The sequence below is a fragment of the Aythya ferina genome (assembly GCF_964211825.1).
Source record: "Aythya ferina genome assembly, chromosome: 25".
NCBI classification, from domain to species: domain Eukaryota; kingdom Metazoa; phylum Chordata; class Aves; order Anseriformes; family Anatidae; genus Aythya; species Aythya ferina.
This window is the reverse complement of record NC_140323.1, coordinates 756,428-774,294: the sequence shown is the minus strand read 5'-3', so window position 1 is coordinate 774,294 and position 17,867 is coordinate 756,428. Positions and strand designations below refer to the sequence as shown.

At 49.6% G+C, this 17,867-nt stretch overlaps 1 protein-coding gene and 1 long non-coding RNA gene across 2 annotated transcripts; one reads left to right on the top strand and one right to left on the bottom strand.

Moving 5' to 3' along the window:
* Positions 1–2,653: 2,653 nt before the first annotated feature.
* LOC311423535 lies at positions 2,654–15,458 on the bottom strand. Its single transcript, XR_014685737.1, has 5 exons — positions 15,164–15,458; positions 9,281–9,372; positions 8,582–8,664; positions 5,483–5,598; positions 2,654–2,998 (listed from the first exon to the last, which is right to left on the bottom strand). It is a non-coding gene; the product is annotated as an uncharacterized lncRNA (long non-coding RNA).
* On the top strand, positions 12,867–17,647 carry IL10 (interleukin 10). Its single transcript, XM_084497638.1, has 5 exons — positions 12,867–13,100; positions 14,417–14,479; positions 14,701–14,853; positions 15,494–15,559; positions 15,849–17,647. Exons 1-5 carry the CDS (start codon positions 12,942–12,944, stop codon positions 15,939–15,941), a joined length of 534 nt encoding a protein of 177 aa, XP_084353764.1. The 5' UTR covers positions 12,867–12,941; the 3' UTR covers positions 15,942–17,647.
* Positions 17,648–17,867: the final 220 nt, after the last annotated feature.

Sequence of the window (17,867 nt, the reverse complement as noted above, 5' to 3'; positions counted from 1 at the left end):
TCTGCGTGTGCCGGGGTCTGAGAGGGCAGGGCTTTGGGACAGCAGCTCCCACCTTGGGGCTGCAAGAAGTCCTTAGGTTTTCAGGAGCACTGGTAACTTAGGTGAGCACTACACACAAACCAAAGCTATCAGCCTGCAGAAGGGGATGAAATTCACTCAAACTTTTAAAATGAACCAGCCCAGTGGCAGCAGGGCAGTTTTACCCACAGACTTTGACTGCAAGGTCCATGCTCACACCGCTACGACCATTACCTGAGAAATACCTGATGGTGCAGCCAAGGTCCTTGAGCAGAGCTGGCATCTTCTCACACTGGCATTTTGGACACACACAGTCCCCTGGGAGCAGAGTTTGCCAGCTGGGACATGCTGTCATGCAAAGGGGGCAAAACCCAGGTGGGCTCACCAGGCTTTTGGCTCTGAGGTTAGGTTGGTTGTTTCTGTAACCCTTTTGGACATAGCCAAGTACAGCCTGCAAACAAAAATGAGCAGTGGAAAAAAAAAAATCTTGGGCTCCCTACACCCAGTAGGGATGCTCAGAGGGACCAGAGGGGGCAGAGGTGTCCCTGCAGCCCCAAAAAAACAGCAACGATGCTCTGGGACAGAGCAGGAGCCCAAACATGGCTGTTGCAATGCAGGTCTTCTGTGTGAAAGTCTGTGCACGGGGGCTGTTATTTCAAGTTTTGCTGAATGAGTAATTTATTGATAACCGAGCTCAATCTTGAGAGTATATCTATCATCACAGTAACACTAGGCAAATAGATTTTATGCCCAGGCTAGTCACAGTATTGCATACAGCTGAAATCACCACAAATGCACCCAACATGCCTCCCTCAGCCCCGTGCCTTAGCACTATCAAAGAAAACAGCCAAAAGACAGGTCCAAATCTGCAGCAGGTTGCATTTGCTCTTGCCAAGGTGTTGGAGTGCTCGGCAGCGTGTGGCATTAATCTGCGCCTTCCTCCCCAAATTCCCAGCTGCTGCATGGAATTGCAGCAAAAGGTGCGCTCGCAGCGGAGGAAGAGGCACCCGAGGGCCCTGCAGCTTTCCCAGGCAGCCGGGTGCACACCCAGCCCGGGTGAGGAAATGAGGGAAGAGGCAGCGAGTTCTTACTTCATTATGTAAATTGCAGATGAGAAGAAGGGATTTCTCTTTTCAGTTTGGTAAGTGAACGTCTTCCTTTTTGGTAACTGATGCCCTAAAGGCAGGTCACCAAACACCAGCAGGCAAGACACGGTCAGGGGTTAAAATCTGCCCAGCAGCCCACTGGGGGGAAGATGAAGGGGAAAGAGGGGACAGGAGGGAGATGTTGGACTGGGGGGCTCAGGGCTTTGCTCCCCTACATATTCAGCATGGACCTGGGGGTCCCTTGGCCTTGCTGTGCTTCCACTCACGAAGCAGCAGCAAGAACGTGAGCCTTGCCTCAAGAGTGAGCGAGAGAACAACGATGCTGGAGGGGGGGGGACAGGATCCACATTTTTCTTATTTTTTTTTTCAAGTACATGCACAGTGATGGTGTTTGATTGCCAGTGCTGCATCTCTGAGGGTCCCCAGCGTGTGCCTTTTGGAGACGACGGGGCACAGTGTGCCTGCCGATGGCACGGCCGGATTTTGGCAGGCGTTGGACCAGCTCCTGGTTGAAGCAAATCACCTCAGCTCAGCCTTCCCCGCACAGATGCGTAACAGAGGCTCTCATCTGCATGCCAGCTGCAGCAACAGGAGAACATCCTCAATAAAACAGCAAGCTGTGTCTCATACGCTCTGGGAAGGAAGAGGAAAGGAACAGGGATTTCTGATCCACGGCAGCGTGACAACGCGGGTGAGATCAGCTGGGAATTGACTCCCTGAGGCATTTTGGCATCATTAAGGCTTTCATGTACGGCTGCACGCTGGGACGTGGTCCTGTCCCCCATCCTCCCAGGCTGCCCGCGGCAAGTGGGGGGCTCCTCCCCAGGGCTTTCATGGCAGGCACGGTGGGATGGGGCACCCAAAAAACAACCGTGACTTAATAACACACAGCACAGAGGGCTGTTAACGGTCTGACACCATGATAGGGGATTAAAAGGTAAGAAGACAAGCCCTGGACATCGCTAGCTTGCCTCAGCGTTATTAATAAAAGTGGCAAGCAGCCCTCCAAGGGGCTGCAGCATCCCCCTGGAGAGCCATCCCTGTACATGCCACGTGCTGCCAGCCCCTGAGCCTTGCTCGCTGGGATCCACCACTGATCCATCAGCTGTTCAGATATCCAAAAAACTTTCATTTCATCCAAAAATAAGAATTAAAAAAAAAAAAAAAATCTCACCACCAACAAACAAACAAACAAACAATAAAATAACTTTGAAAAAAAACATCCATCAGCAAGACATCGTGATCTGAATAGGAGCCGTGCTGTCATGAACTGGCCACACACACACATCAACACTAGATTTCCAGTAAAGGATTTCAGAGTGATAAGGTACCAGTTTCAACAGTGCATCTCACTGTAGTTTCATTCTGTAAGGAGATCTGATAATGCTTTGCAGACCATCCTTGGTTTGCCATTCTGTAATATATTACTCATAGTTCACAGCAGCTTTAGGTGCTCCAGCATTTCAGATCTGAAGCTGATAATGGTTTGTACACAGATCCCCAGAAATAGACAACATGAATGACAGAAATGCCTGTAGTAATTTTAATTAAAAAATAAAAAAATCCAAACTTAACTGCAAAGACCAGAGCTCGAGGAGCTCTTCATGACACGCTTCAGCAGAAAATCCACAAAAACCAACTCAGCCACTTGACAAAAACGTTGGAGAAAAGCAGTTGGTAGGATTTACCATCTCTCTTGGTGATACTGTAGCTAACCAAGACCCTTGTCAAAGGATTTCCACAGGCAGAGGAAAACATATTGGCTTCCTTTTTATGCACCAGAGAAATTCCTTGGGTGCTGCAGCACGGTAGTGCCGGGAGCTGATGGGATGATTAATTGCAGCCATGCTGCAGCTCTGGGTGGTTCTCAGCCCCTGAAAAAACAACGGTTTCAATGTCAAGGAACCACCTGGCCCTCAAACCTGGAGCCCTTCTCGAGCCTCACTTGAACAAGTGCTGATCCAGAGCGGACCTCCCAAAAGGCAGGGGTTTGCCCCGGTGCCCTGAGGACAGTCCCTGCCTTGGTGTCACTCTTTCCATTAGCTTCTGCACCGGTGCACGCCGCGGCTCGTGGTGGAAACGTGTTGCCATGCCCTGTCCCGACCTCCTAAATCTGGCTGTTCTGTCTCTTAATTAGTGCAGTTCATTATCGACAGAAACCAGGGACCTGTTATCAGAGCAGCCTCGCCGCCTGCTCAGCCGCAGCTCTGCAATGCTGCTGACAAAAGTAGAAAATTGTTTTTCTCGGTAAACTCATCAAATGACTCAGAAAGGGCTCTGTGAGGAATAATCGGCTGCTAGGTGTGGTACATTATGTGCCCTCTTCTCAGTCACGTTTCTAACCATAACCACTTTAATAATTCTGAAAATCGAGCTCTGAGTCCCGCCTGTCGGGGAGCGGCAGGCTGGGCACGGCTCAGCCTCACCCGGCGCAACTCCTGCTCGGCCAGGGACAAGCAAAGCCCCAAGCCCATGGTGCCAGACCCCAGATGATGCCAGGATTTCCAGTGGGGGGCTGGTGGAGGGGTTCTGCCTAGCCCCGCTCCCAGCAGGGCTCAGGAGAAGGGCTCAAGACCTGAGAAAGGTGTCCTAAAACCTTAATTTTCCTCCATCCAAAGCTGCTACCCTAACGCCCTGCAAGGAAACACCCTGCTTAACGCTGCGGATGCTCCACTTTGCCAAACACTCTTCTTTCCCCAGGTTTAATTTCTCCAGAGCTGCTTTTCCACAGATGCCTGGAAGAGCCTGGGACCAGGACCCCTACGGGGGCAGCCCGGGGCTGTTGTTGCCTCAGGGGGGCTCCAGGAGAGCACCCCGAGGTGTGACACCGCCCTGAGACATCTGAGCACCGTGCTTTAAAGCATCCTCTGGGTGGAGATGTCACCTCCTGTCCCTCTGGAGCTGCTTCTGCCATTTACCAGCAGCATTGGGAAGGGGACAGAGCCGTGGCCGTCCCCGGGGAGCAGCTCCTTGCCGCTGCAGTGGCCCTGGGCTCACGCTGGCCTCGCTGGACATCCTCAGCTCGTGGCTACGCAGGGCTGCACGTCACAGAAAGTGCCACTGCCTCAGCCACCGCCTTCACAGAGCAGATGCAATGTCATGCGTGTGACTCACCGGTGGCAGGGCTGCCTGCAGGCCAGGATTTTACCCAAAGAGGATATAAAAAAAGAGAAAAAAAAAAAAAAGTAATTTTTTTTTTTCTTTTTCCCTCTAAGATTCATCTTTGTGGAAGGAGGAAAGCGTGGTGGAGGATCTTGTACACCGACATAGCTCTTCTGCAGAAAACCATTCATTTAGTCACCGGTGTAGGGGGGTGGGGGGTGTTGAAGGTTAAATAGTTGCTTACCCGGATTTGATAAAAACGTGAACTCGTAATTTGGTTATCATAAATGGCATCTTCCTCAAAGGAAATGCACATTTCAGGTCTTTGCAGTGTCATAGCACAGCTAAAGAGTAGCTCCTGCTAGCTTGTTCCAGCTGCCCACCACCCTGTGCCTGCGAGGCAGGGGCCCTTGCCATGCCCGGAGCAGCAATTTTGGGGATTGCTCCCTCTGGGGATTGGATGGAGAAACGAATTGCACTTGGCAAGTCTTCCTCCCGAACCTGCAGCAGTCGAGGAATTTTCCATAAGGTTTCGCAGTCACCCTGCTCGGGTGCCCAGTCACTTGTGATCGTTTCTGCAAAATTTCGCAGCCAGAGAGTGAGCTTTGATGATTTTCTTTTTCCCTTTTCCCCGCTGTGCTAAGGAAATTGGCCATTTCAGCAAAAATTGAGGTAAAAGTGCCTGAGAAGAGCTTCCTTGCTATTGAAGATAAACGAAAGCTTCCACTAACGAATGATGCAAAGCCCAGCAGTGGTGCTGAGCTAGGCACTAGCCCTCAAACACACGTATTTCAAAGACTCAAATCTACCAACAAGACTGAACACAGGTTCTACCAATGAGGCTTTTTCAGTTTCCAGGAGGTTTCGGAAGCCTTTTGATGTGGGCATCCAACACATTAATAATTGGGCTCCTGTAAACAAGTGGTGACACCAGTGTACGGGGGAAAAAAAACGACAAAGAAGAGCTGTGACCTCAACCCACGTCGGCAGCGCGGCGGTGGCCTGCAGGGCTGCACGGGGCTGCAGGACCAACACCTCGCAGAGAAACGAAACTTTCTTGAAAGCTCTTTCTCGAGGGAGAGAGCTGGGCTCAGTGAACACGAGAAACGACAGAAGAGAATTGACTTCCACTTTCAAAACCCACGAGAAGCCCCCCACATCTTCCCTGCAGAATTTAGATTTGTTTACTATTCTCAGTTCTAATTTTAATCCCTTTTCTCTCTTGTAATTAGAGCTGCAGTTGCTATTTGCATTACCATTTATTGCAGTGTTTCACTTTTTCCTGCAGTCCTGGAGGGCTCCCGTGGGGATGCTGCCGAAGGAGCAAGTGAGCACCTTGGGAAGGGGGCAGCTGGTGGCAGGAGGTGGAGATCTGAAGGGGAGACAAGAATAAAAATAGCCAACCCTGGAGACAAGTTCTTCACTTTGAAAATTCAAATGAACAGACCCAGAACATGGCATTGCTTATCAAGCTCTGTCTGGAGCAAATAGAGATTTAAAAAGAAAATGACACAAAATAAATAAATAAACAAATAAATGAGAACAGCACATACACAGGTTTATTAGGGCTCATTACCACTACTTCTGGATGAGCAATAGCTCACCAAACACTTTCAAATACACTAGGTGCAGCCAGTGAGGGAATTGTACCCAGAGGGGCTGTTTCTCTATGAAATACCAAACCACCCCTTCCCTCCTTGCGAGCTTCAGGCAGACAATAGCTCTGAGTGGCATAGCTTTTAAAATGATCCGTAATGCCCAGGAGAGAAGGGGACCAGCCGCCAGGTGCAGCATTTTTAGAAAGCTGCTCGGCCTCGAATTTGGGCGAGCACTGGAGCGGCCTGTCCCACGGCGCTGGGGTTTGTCCGAGAGGGTGAAATGTGCTGATGATGCAGGCACTAAATGATGCCTAATAAAGGAGAAACTGACTGCTCACTGCTACTAGCTCCATTTTTGAATTATCTGGGGAGCAAATGAATCACTCCGATAGCCAGGCAGAGCTCTCATCGATTCACCTTTCACCAAAACTGAAACACATGTTTCAGTAAATTAGCTGAGGAGTCTGTACATAGCCCATCTCTTAAAGACAAGTTTCGGTTTTCGCTGGGTTAATATTGCCTTGAGCATGCACTAACTCGGGACTGGAATCGGTCTCAATTTCACAACCATGAGGTTTTGTGCCTGATAGCAGAGCAGGTCAGCCTGCGGACACAGGGTGAGGGCTCCCCAGCTCGAGAAGAGAGCACAGGAGGGGAGGAAAGCAAAAGGGCCTCTGCCAGCCCCTGGCAGCACCTTGGCTCTCCCATCTCCTATGTTATTTCTTGATGGAAACCAGCAAAAACCCAACAAATCAGCTCTGCATCCCCTGGAAGGGTTATCAGGAATGATTCCTCCGTGCAAGGCTCAGACCTGCACATCCCAAGAGAGCGCAGGGTTTGTCCCAGCCCCTGTGCCAGGGCAGCCCGGCTTCGAGGCATAAATTCCTGAAAAGTGATGGGCTCTGTCCCTCGCAGCACGCTGCTCCTGTGCACAGAGCCACCGGCCCACGCAGTGGCAGGCTCTGAGCTGGGATGCTCGGGGCTGCAGCTCCCGTCCTGCCCAGCCCCGAGCCGCAGGCACAGGGCCAGGGACGTCCCGCTGGACATCCCATTTCCAGCAAACCTGCTGCTACCCAGAAGGAAAGGCTGATAAACGGGTAAATGGCAGGGCTCCTCTTCCCTGAAACAGGAGAGAAAGCTAGCAGAGGGCATTTGCTTCAGATCTTGTTTTCTCCCTTTTTTTTTTTTTCCTTCCTCTTCTTTTTTTTTTTTTAACACCAATTTCAGAGAGGGGGGTTTCCACATTCGGGTTCATCTGCCACTTCCTACTTATGGCCATCCCGAGTGACATGGAGAGCAGCCAGAGGGAAAAGGGACCTCAGCGCCTGATCCTGATGCTGAAGAGGATCTTCCACTGGCTGCAATGAGAAGACAACTCCCGGGCACGGTGTGCAAGCAAAGGCAGGGGCAGCTCCCTCAGCCCCCTGCCCACAGCCCACCCTTCTGTGCTCCCAACAGCAACGGGAGTGCAAGGACACCCTTCCCATCCCTGGACGCTGCTGTTCTCTGCACCCAGGCTCACTTCGCCTTTGCATCTTTGCAATTAAAATACCTTCCAGGAGTTATCTTATATTTAACAATTAAAATTTGAATTAACCACAAATTAACTAAAATTTATATTTTAGCAGCAATAAGTAGATTTTAAGATGTTGAATTAGTAATAAATTTAACCACTGGAGGTATTTTATACATCCAGATTTCACCACCAGTTCTCCGAGCACATGGAGAGTTGTAAACAAACATTTTTTTATCAAAAATCTCCACTTACGCACGTGAGATCAAACTCAGATATTTTTTTCTCTTCCTGCCAGTGGCACAGCCCTGAGTTGAGGTGCCACTTTCTGACCGAGGCACACTTCATCGTTTTAGAAAATGTGAATAGAAAAGCATCTGCTAATTACAAATCAACTGGAAACAACCAAACGCAAGGCAGGGGGAACTTGAGCGATTCTGGTTCACTGCATTTTTCTCTGAAGCAGCAACAGCCTTGGGGGGTGAGCAGTCTGGGAACCTGCATTATGAAACTCGTTTCTCTTGTCTTGGCTTTTCGGAGGGGGCTCAGAAATGTCAGACCTAATTCCTCCTGGCGTTGCCACCGCATCACCCAAAACCCGTGCTGAGCCTTCGCAGCACTCTGCTTGCCGGGGAGTCCCCACGGGCCACTGTGCTGTCCCACCAATGTTTCAGGCTGGTGGCAGCAGCGGGGATGTAGGGGGAAACCCGGGGGCTCTGGCAGCCGGGTGACTCCACCGCATGCGCCCACGCTGCCTCAGCGCCTGGCACGTGCTGCTCTGCGTCTTACGGGATGGAAAAGAAAGCCCGGGATTTCTCAACCGCTCTGCGGCATGCAAATTATAATAATAATAATAAAAAAAAAAAACAACTGACTGCTTCTCAGCCCAGCAGCTGGCATGCCTTGGGGCTGTGAACTTGTCTTGGTATCGCCGTGCCCAAGGCCACCGAAAAATGTGATAACCAGTTTCTTTCTTATGACCATTCATAACCATGAATGTTTCTTCTCTGTATTATTGATCATAGTGATGATGCTAAATCATGACAGAGACAATCTTCTCCAGAAGATCCACACACCCCAGTAATACCAAGAGTAGAAAAAAGAAACTCATCAGCCAGCAGTTGTGAAATGAACTGTAGAAGAAAGAGTTGTTCAAAATTGGCTCGATAGGATGTTCAAGATAAAATGAAGTCAAGCTGGACCACGTTTAGTGTATTTTGCATACTTTTACCTTCTTAACTTACCTGCAAACATACTGCTTTCTTCCAAAGAAGCCCCGTTGGCTGCCCTTGCTTGCTCGGAGCACACACTCCTCACTCCTTCATTTCTGTAAGGACAGAAATAGGGTGGTACTGCTAGCACAGCTCCATCTTCTGAATTACCTGGGGGCACCCTGAAACCCACTGGCAGGCCATGAAATAAGGATGCTGTTCCCTATCCTTATATCTTATAATAATAGGATAATGATGTATAGTACATTGTATTAATATATATAATATATAATAATAAATAATAGATACTATTATATCCATTTTGTGATTCTGTTTAGAGTCTACTTGGAAAAATCTTATATCTACCACTTGAGAGAGACGGTTCCTTGATCTAATTGAACAAGACATGGCAAGCTCCAAATATTGGAAGTTTTATTTATGCAATTTAAAAAATGCAAGTATTTCTTCATTAAGATTAAAATGAATCTATAGACCAGAGGAAGTCTCTGTTACCTAAGAATTTTAGGTCAAGGTTCCAGCTTGGGTTATGTCAGATGGAAGTTATGGACCTACTAAGAAAATGTTATGTAAGGATCTTTCTATGTGTCATATTAGAATTCATAACAATGTCTTCCGTTCATGATTAGTAACCTATTCCTGGACACTTAGATGTTACATGACAAAACAATTCATGACATTGGTTAAATTTCCAAAGAGTAATTTGGGATTTACCTGTTGATATGAGGTTGATATGAGTCACATCACAAATTCCGACAAGGGTGCTAGAAAGCAGGTTTCCAGAAGTGAAAAGTCCAACGTCATGCCTCGACAGCAAAAAAAAAAGTCAAAAAAAAAAAAAAAATCAGTCCACTTTATGTTTCACCCATCAGGAACTGTTAGTCATCAGAGAGGGTGCTGCTTCTGAGAGCAAATGAAATTGCTTCAAAGCTGCTTTCGTGTATGGTGAATGAAGGGCCACAGAGTCTCCCATTTCCCCAGTACGTCACAGACAGCAGTTCTCCTGAACCTGAAGGGATGAGAAATGGGGAATTTTGGGAAAGAAAACAAAGAAACACACCATGATGGCAGCCTGGAAATCTAGGGGATTCTTCAAGCTGTATCTACAACAGTACATAAAACACACAATGTTCCCTTGTCCGAAGAAGGTGACTGAGACCAAGAGGGGGGAAATAAAAGGAAAAGCTTTCCCCTGTGGAAGCTTGCCAGCACGAGAAAACCCTCACGGATGGGCAGCACCCCGGTGAGATGCACAAAACACCACCAGCTCCAGGGGGATGCTGGAGATCATGAAATGCCCCCAGCCCTGTTGGCACGGGGACAGGCTGCCCAGGGCCATGTCTGAAGCCTCTCCTCACACACTGCGTTCACCTCAACACCTCGCTTCAACTGCAGGAAGCAATCCTGCCCTCCTGCCGACTACTTCTTTTGAAGCTGCAGCTCCCAGAAGCTTGTGGGAGGTGGGGTAGAAGCGTACAAGTGGCTTTTGAGTAACGTGCGCTCCTTCCTGAAACGATCTTCTTGGCAACCGTGAAAGCTGTTTCCTAAAGGTTTAGAAATACACCCACGTCCCCGGACACTCTTTAGGAAAAGGTGCTTTATTCATTCATGCAAGCACTTCGTAGTACTGCAGAGTCAATGCATTTCCACAGCAGTAAGCAAGGGTGAGTCAGAGCGAAACTGCACCGTCAAGATCTCTGACACGGCGAAGGAAACCCAGGTAAACACAGCCGAGTGCCGTGCGTGCGCAGGACGGTTTCCTTTGTGGAATGGACACATCTGGCTTACGCCCTCTGTGTACCAAAAAAAACAACACAGGTTCCAAAACAGGGAGGAGGGAATTGCACAAGAGCGAGAAGCGCTCTGAATTGTCAGGGTGTCGAGCTGAAATGACTTCATGGAGAGCCACCGGTTGCCCAAAATAAGAGAGGTTTGGAAACAAAACTCAGCTCCTGGGCAGGAAGGAAGGCAGGTGGCTGCTGTGGAGATGACCCCAGCCCAGGAGCCCCTTGGCCAGCACAAGGGCTGGAGCTCCCTGCATCTCTGAGCAGCAAAATGGAGCTGCCCAGCAGCCCCCTGCGAGCTGATGCTCGCCAGCAGCACCAGCACCTCAACCAAGAGCTAAGACCTGAGAGCAAAAAGCAACGCCCCAGAGCAGGGGCAAGGTTGGCAAAGCAGGTCCTGAGGCTGCATCGTTCCCCAAATTGCACCAATCCACACAGGTTTAATCCACTGCTATTGCACCAGATGCACCCTGCACACACAGGGACCACCTTGAGGTGCTTGGGGGATCGCAGCCTGCCCCTTCCCTGCTCCCCAGCACAGAAATTTCGATGGCCCTGTGAAATTTGTGCAGTCATCCAGGTCCTGGTCGTGCAGCTCATTGACCTGAGGCAGATTGGAGTTAATCCAAACTAAAACCTCGCCGTGTGGGAGCCAGGGTTGAAAGCACCGGTAGAAACGGGTTATGTCCAATGCTACTCATTTTTGCTGCTCTTTCTTCTCCTTTCTCACAGCTTCTCTTGCTGTTCAAGGGAAGAAACCGCATTCAAACAGGGGAAGAAAAGCGGGGACTGACTTCATGACACATGCTGTGATTCACATAAAACTTCTGGTGTCCCTGCAGTGATTCACTAGCAGAATTCACCGGGAGGATTCTCCCTCGTGTCCCTTGGAAAAGCAGCAATATTAACATCAAAGGGTAAACAAATCAGAACACAAAATCCCACGCTAGTACTGTATTGAGAAGTTACCTCAAGGCCTTCAATTACTAATAATTCATCACTTTCCCCTTACTCATGAATACTCTGACACAGAACATTCCTCTATTTTGCTCCTAAAATAATTTAAAACATCTAAAAAAATAAATACAGGGCAACAAATAATATTTTGCATTTTTCCAGCATTTTTTTGCAACTAGCTCATTCGCAGATGTTTGCAGGCCCACATGAAAAGAGGTTCAGTGCAGTGAGGGAGGTGAGAGTTGAAGGGATGTGTCCAAAGCAGCAACCCGGAGGTCAGCTGGGAGGGATGCACTGCTCCAGACTAACAGAAAAGCTTTCAAAGGACCCCCATGGTCACTCTAAGGCCAAATTTATCTTCACTTTCTCTTTCTTGAGCAACAGATTTGTTGCAGAAATCTTTATCGTGAGGAAGCAGGGGCCTGTGTGTATAGAAATATGTGGAAAGAGAGTGTGAATGAGAGGAAAACGGAAAGGAGAGACGTCAGAGGAGTTATCTTCAGCACCAAAATGGTAGTTTTATCAGCTGGGACAATGAATCTCAGCTAGCAGAGCACATCCAGTTCATGGAGCCAGCGCTGGGTGGCTTGGACGAAGTTACTGTCTATTTCTAGGAAATACAATAAGATTCAAGAACCAGAAACAAAAATGTTCGTGACCTGCTTGGATACTTGGGCACCACACACCGGTGTGCAAACAGCTTCTCCCATGACACAAACCCAATTAAAATCACAGGCTGCTGCTAAGAAACACCTTAAAAAGAGACTGATTCTCTCCTTACTGGTGGGGAAGCAGGCAGGAGAGAGCCCTAGCACCAAGCTCCGAGCTCCAGCTCCTCTCCCCTGCATGGGACATGAACAGCAGCGCAGCCTGAGCCAGGCTGAGCTCCCCCAGCACGTCCCCAATGCACAGCACCGATCGTGTTAGTGCCCTGGTGAAATCCCAGCTGGAGCTTGGAGCATTCTCCTGAGCCTGCCGGAGCCTGTACAAATTCATGTTGATGTCAGCAGACATAAGCATTAACTGAATAATAAACAGAAAAAGATTTAAGAGTGCCATGTATTTGCATCGGGGTGATAAATGAGGAGACAGTGTATTTGAACAAGTTCATTGAAAACAATGCTGCTGCATTATCCATGGTGCTGGTGATCCTAAGTGGAGGCTTGACTTGGAGATTTAAAAATAGAAACACTTTTTGCCTCACAGCATTCTTCTAAAAATAAAAGAGTGGCTGTGAGAATGCAGAAGTAACCTCACAACCTCACACAGCACCTTTTCTTCTTCTCATTGTATCTGAAGCTTTCCTCTTTAGCCACATTTAAATTTACAAGAAGCAAGCAATGAAAAAAAAATGCAGAGTCTAAGCACAAAAGATTTGATGGGGTGTGAGGAGGGGAGGGGGGTCAAGAGAACAGGAAACCCAAGTTGACGGGAAACCCAAGTGACATTTGCTTTTAATGAATGACTTATAACCCTAATATTGCTCGTCAGGAAGCGGGGAGAGGAAACTGAGAGATGTTTTGAGAGTATAAATGAGGGGCTCCATCAAGGTGAAGACTGCAGATCTGCATTTTACCCTCCAGTGAAATTCAACCGAGAGCTGGACTAAGAGGAAAGGAACTCATCCTCACAGCATGAGAACCTGCTGCGTGGCGCTGCTGCTGCTGCTGGCTGCCAGCACCCAGCCTGCCAGGTGCTTGCTCACCGAGTCCGGCTGCCTCCACTTGTCTGACCTCCTACCAGCGAAGCTCAAGGAGCTGAGGATGAAGTTTGAGGAGATTAAAGACTACTTTGTAAGTATGACACCAGTTTGTCTCTCCTTGTCTCTCTCTTTCTCTTTTTTTTCTTCTCAGAATTCAGTGATTTGGATGAGGGGACAGCAGCTTCCTCTGGGCAGAAATTATTTGGTTGTGCCTGGTGTCATGGGCTGCTGCATGCAAGCAAGAGAAGTTGTTTTGCTGCTTGCTGAGAGACAATACGCAAGGGTTTTCTTCCTAGTTTTAGTTGTAATGAACTTGAGCAATTTCATAATGAACCCTGAAGACCTCGCTGGGCAGACTTCCCCCTGAACGCTGCAGAGCAAATTATTCACTGAATTAGTAGGAAGGGACCAGACTCTTCCTCAGGGCCACGAGGTCCAGCCCTTCTGAAACCAATACTAGACGAAAAGGGAAATCTTTTGCTACCGACTTTTCTTTGAAAGAGCTGCAGAAGCATGACCAAAGGACCGGAGCACCTGACAGCAAGGAGCGCTCGGTTGGGTGCCTGTGAAAGGTCACAGCTCCGCACCGCAGGGACGGGGGCACAGGGGAGAAGGGTGCAGGGCCAGCAGCATGAGGCACTCAGAGCATCCATCTGCCTCTGCACGGGGCTGACAGGGGTGGTTGCTCACACCCAGGTTACTATTTTAGTTGGTGTCAGTACAATTTAGCAATAAAACGAGAGAACTCTCCGGGTTCGAACCCAGACTGATGCTGTGGTTTGTATCAAATGAACACTGCCGGGGGGATTTAAGACTTCAAGCCGGCTGTAAACCTTTCAGTTAATGTTAGGAATGAATGTTCACCTCTCAGAAAAGCTTCCGAGTGCCACAGGGCAATGCTTTGGGCACTGTCAGCTCACCCCCTGCACCGCCCCAGCCCCCCAGAGCTGAAGGCGCAGCAGCAGCACCAGGAGGCGAAGCCCCCTTGGGGTGCCCGGTGCCCCAATGTTTGGGGACCCTCAGGTCACCATCAGAGGGCTGGAACCATCCTGTCCCTGGGAGCACACGAGCAGCCAGGCTGCGTGGGGACCCCTCTTCAAGCAGCTGCCGTAACTTTGACACCTATCTGGGGAGCGGGGTGGTGTGGTTAATGAAATCTAACGGAAAAATCAAACTGGCATTCGAGATTTTGTGAGCTTGCTGCCGCAGCCCCACCAAAAAAAAATAAACAAACAGGGATTTCTGTACGTTGTATTACTGAGCTAGAAACTGAAGGAAGGGTGCTCTGTGCCTCACCACGGTGAGACCATAAACGCAAACAAGCAGAACAATCCCTCGGCGCAGCACAGGGGGAAGCGGTACCGCCTGCCTCCGTAAAGCTCATCGTTCTCTTGCATTCTCCTACAGCAATCCCAAGACGATGAACTCAGCATCCAGCTGCTCAGCTCCGATCTGCTGGATGAATTTAAGGTAAGAATCATAATTCTCACCTAAGCCCACTACCCTCCATCCTTCAGCCTGTGTTTTGTAAGAAAGGAAGCCGACCCCAGGCGGGGGCATTCCCCAGTGTCGGCTCTCCAGCTGGCTGCGGCAGGGCTGGCACACGGCCACCCCCGTGCTGCGAGCTCTCTGACCACCATAAAGGCACTGGTTTGTGCTGCCACCAACACAGCCCCTTCCTCTCACCCCAGGGGAACTTCGGCTGCCAGTCGGTGTTGGAGATGATGCGGTTCTACATGGAGGAGGTCCTGCCCAGCGCCATCAGGAGCAGCGAGCAACACCAGCAGAGCGTGGGCGACCTGGGCAACCTGCTGCTGAGCCTGAAGGCGATGATGAGGCGCTGTGTGAGTGGGCTCAGCACCGCGGCACGGGGTGCAATCGGGCACTCAGGGGAGAGGGGCTGGTCCCAGACCAGCAGCAAGGCAGGGAGTGGGAGCTGGGTGTCCCCACGGGCAGGAAAATAGGGGCAGGAGCCAGGTGGGGATGCATGGGGAGGGGCAGGGTCTGGTGCTGCACGGCACAGACTCCACGAGGATGCTCCCCGTTAGACAACCAGTACAACAGCAGAGATGCCCAGAAGCACCCTTTATCTGCATCCTGACAAAACCTGGGTGAAGAAACAGCGGGTGGGGGGCAGGGGGATCTGTCCCTTACCTGGCTGCCATCTCGGTGACGATGCCTCTCGCTCCCTCAGCCGTGACCCCGTCCCCAGACGTAGTCTGAGTCAGACGGGACCAACCCTGCCCTCGCCGAGCCCTGGGGCTGGAAGGAGGGAGGGAGGGAGAGCACGGGGCTGAAACTGGGGTCCTGGCAGGCTCCGATCTCAGTGCACAGCACGAGGCAGCCCCGGTGCCCGCTGCGGGAGCCTGGAGGAAAAGCTCGGGCACGCACGGGGAAGGTGGAGACCCGCAGCGGCAGTGACGAGGGACCCGCACCAGGAAGGAAAACTGCTGAGTTAAAGCCGTGGTCTCCTTCCCTTTGCAGCACAGGTTCCTCACGTGCGAGAAGAGGAGCAAAACCATAAAGCAGATTAAGGAGACGTTTGAAAAGGTGAGTGCCTTGCTCGGGCGGGTCAGTGGGGTTTACCGCTGTCCTCACACATCAGGGCAGGCGTCAGGAGCCGAACAGGCAGAAGCCTTTGATTATGTGAATGCTTAATACGGAGAAATCCAGCGAGCGAGGCTCAAAGGAGCAGCTGCTGTGTTTCCGTGAGTGGGTGGGGAGAGAGAAACTGGAGCTTTCGGTGGAAAGAGAACATTTCTAGGGATTCTGCATCGCGTACGCGCTTGAACTGCAGCGGTACCAGTGAATTAAAACACCAACTGACTTCCACCTGCAGATGAACGAGAATGGCATCTACAAGGCGATGGGGGAGTTTGACATTTTCATCAACTACATTGAAGAATACTTGCTGATGAAGAGGAGGAAGTGAAAGCGCCCGCGGGGCGGCTGCCACACCAAGTCCTGCTACTTCTTCAGAAAGCACATTAGGCTGAGAGACTAAATTATGCTAGGGCTCAGGTCAGGAATTACAGGTCAATAGCAACTTAAAGTTTAGTATTGTATTTAAAAGTTATTTTTTTACTAATTGAATTTAATATTTATTATTCCTAATACCTCAGTGTTCATGTTTACACATTTTTATTTTGAGAGAAGTATAATGACCTTGTAAACTACTATTTATTGTTCAGTATTTTATGCTGTTTATGATAGCGCTATTTTATTCATAGCTTCAAAACACCCAAAGCAGCATTCTTCTGCCGAGCAGGTAAATGAGCTGAGTTTATCCTGAGTGCAATTGCTCTGAGCATGGTCGCTTGGTCAAGAGCTCTTCCAGCTCTGAGTTGAGCAAAGTTTAATTGCAAACACCCTGTGAGTGAGCGCTCTGCTCCTATTCTTGCCTATTTATTTATCTGCTCCTATTCAGCTATTTAGTTATGCAATCAAATGTTTCCTCGCATAACCATGTCACTAGCTCTGGTTCTGCAGTTGGAATTTGGCACTGAAATATTCCAAATTATAGCATGGCCTTGCACTGAGAAAAATAATCATAAAATTAACCAAGGGCAGGATTATTTTTCCTCCCTTGCGAGGAAAGTCGTGCACTCCAGCAAATGCGATGTGACCATGCCTCAGCAATAGCTCGGTTAAAACCCACCTCTTGACTTCAGCCTATAGATTAGTCCAGGTTAAAGAAAAGTAGTGATAGGAATTAAGCTTTTGGTTCTAATAGAACTTGACTTAAACGTTGCTGTCAACTGGCTTCCAGAGCCGCTGGGTCAGACACTCTGCACTTTTAAGAATTAACCTTAGTATTTTCCAGTCTTTGATTGGGTTTTACCTACTGTTTGTTTTTTCTTTTTAGAAGCTAGAGGGTATTTAATTAACCACCATTTTAAGGTGGCTTGGGTAATTTGCATTCAAATTCTTGAAGCTGCACGCAGCGCTGGCAATATTCGGTTTTGCTTCTAACTGGCCGCACGAGGAGCTGCAGCAGACTGGGACTGGGAAGGAGACTGTAGTGGGGCTCCACTGCCCCCAGTGAGACTCTTGTTTTAGGGGTCCTCACCCGCCTTGCCCCAGTCTCCTCCATGCCCCACGTGCACCACAGGACCCCCACCAGAGGGAAATCCAATAACGCCGAGGCATTTGCTTCTAATATTTAGAAGTATCAGGGCACCACGATGATGAAACACTGTCTGTTTGCTGTTTGCTTTCCTGTCATTTGTAAGTTTCCTCTGACTAGGGTCTATTTATATGCAATTTACTCCTTTTTGACACGTGTGGGGACAGAAGGGCATTCCTGCGGGCAGCATGCCCGGCACCACAGCAGGTCCTGCCCCGCGGCAGGGGTGCTGCTCAACTCAGTGCCACTGGCTCGAGGGCAGTGCTGGAGGCAGATGCTGCAAAAATCCATGTCATCTTCTTACTGGGTGCTCTGGCCAGCTCCTCGCTGCTTCTCCACTGAGCTCTTTGCCTTCAGGGTGGCAGGGAGCTGAGCACAGCCCCGGTGCTGCAGCGCGCACCAAAGACACTGCGCCTCGGTGTAACACTGCTGTTACTGCATCAACTGCTCCACGTGGATTGTATGAAAAGAAACCTTTTATTTTTGCTAATAAAGACCTCATGACAAACAAAGCCTCTCTTCTGTTCTTCTAAGCTGTTAACATGTTGTAGACCAGCAGCAGTGTCCAGATGCCGTGCCCAGCAGGGCACGGACCCAGGCAGGCAGGACCACCACGCAGGGGATGCATGCACCAACAGGCAGGGAAGCAAGGTGACCCCTGGGACATACATTTAAAAGCAAATCTCCAAGGAGGCAGAAATAGTCCCTAGAACAAACTACCTGCCAGCGATT

Coding starts and splice junctions, on each gene's coding strand:
- IL10 (XM_084497638.1), top strand. CDS start 12,942: ATGAGAACCTGCTGCGTGGCGCTGCTGCTGCTGCTGGCTGCCAGCACC. Junction 13,101..14,416: donor AGGAGATTAAAGACTACTTT/GTAAGTATGACA, acceptor ATTCTCCTACAG/CAATCCCAAGACGATGAACT. Junction 15,560..15,848: donor TTAAGGAGACGTTTGAAAAG/GTGAGTGCCTTG, acceptor TTCCACCTGCAG/ATGAACGAGAATGGCATCTA.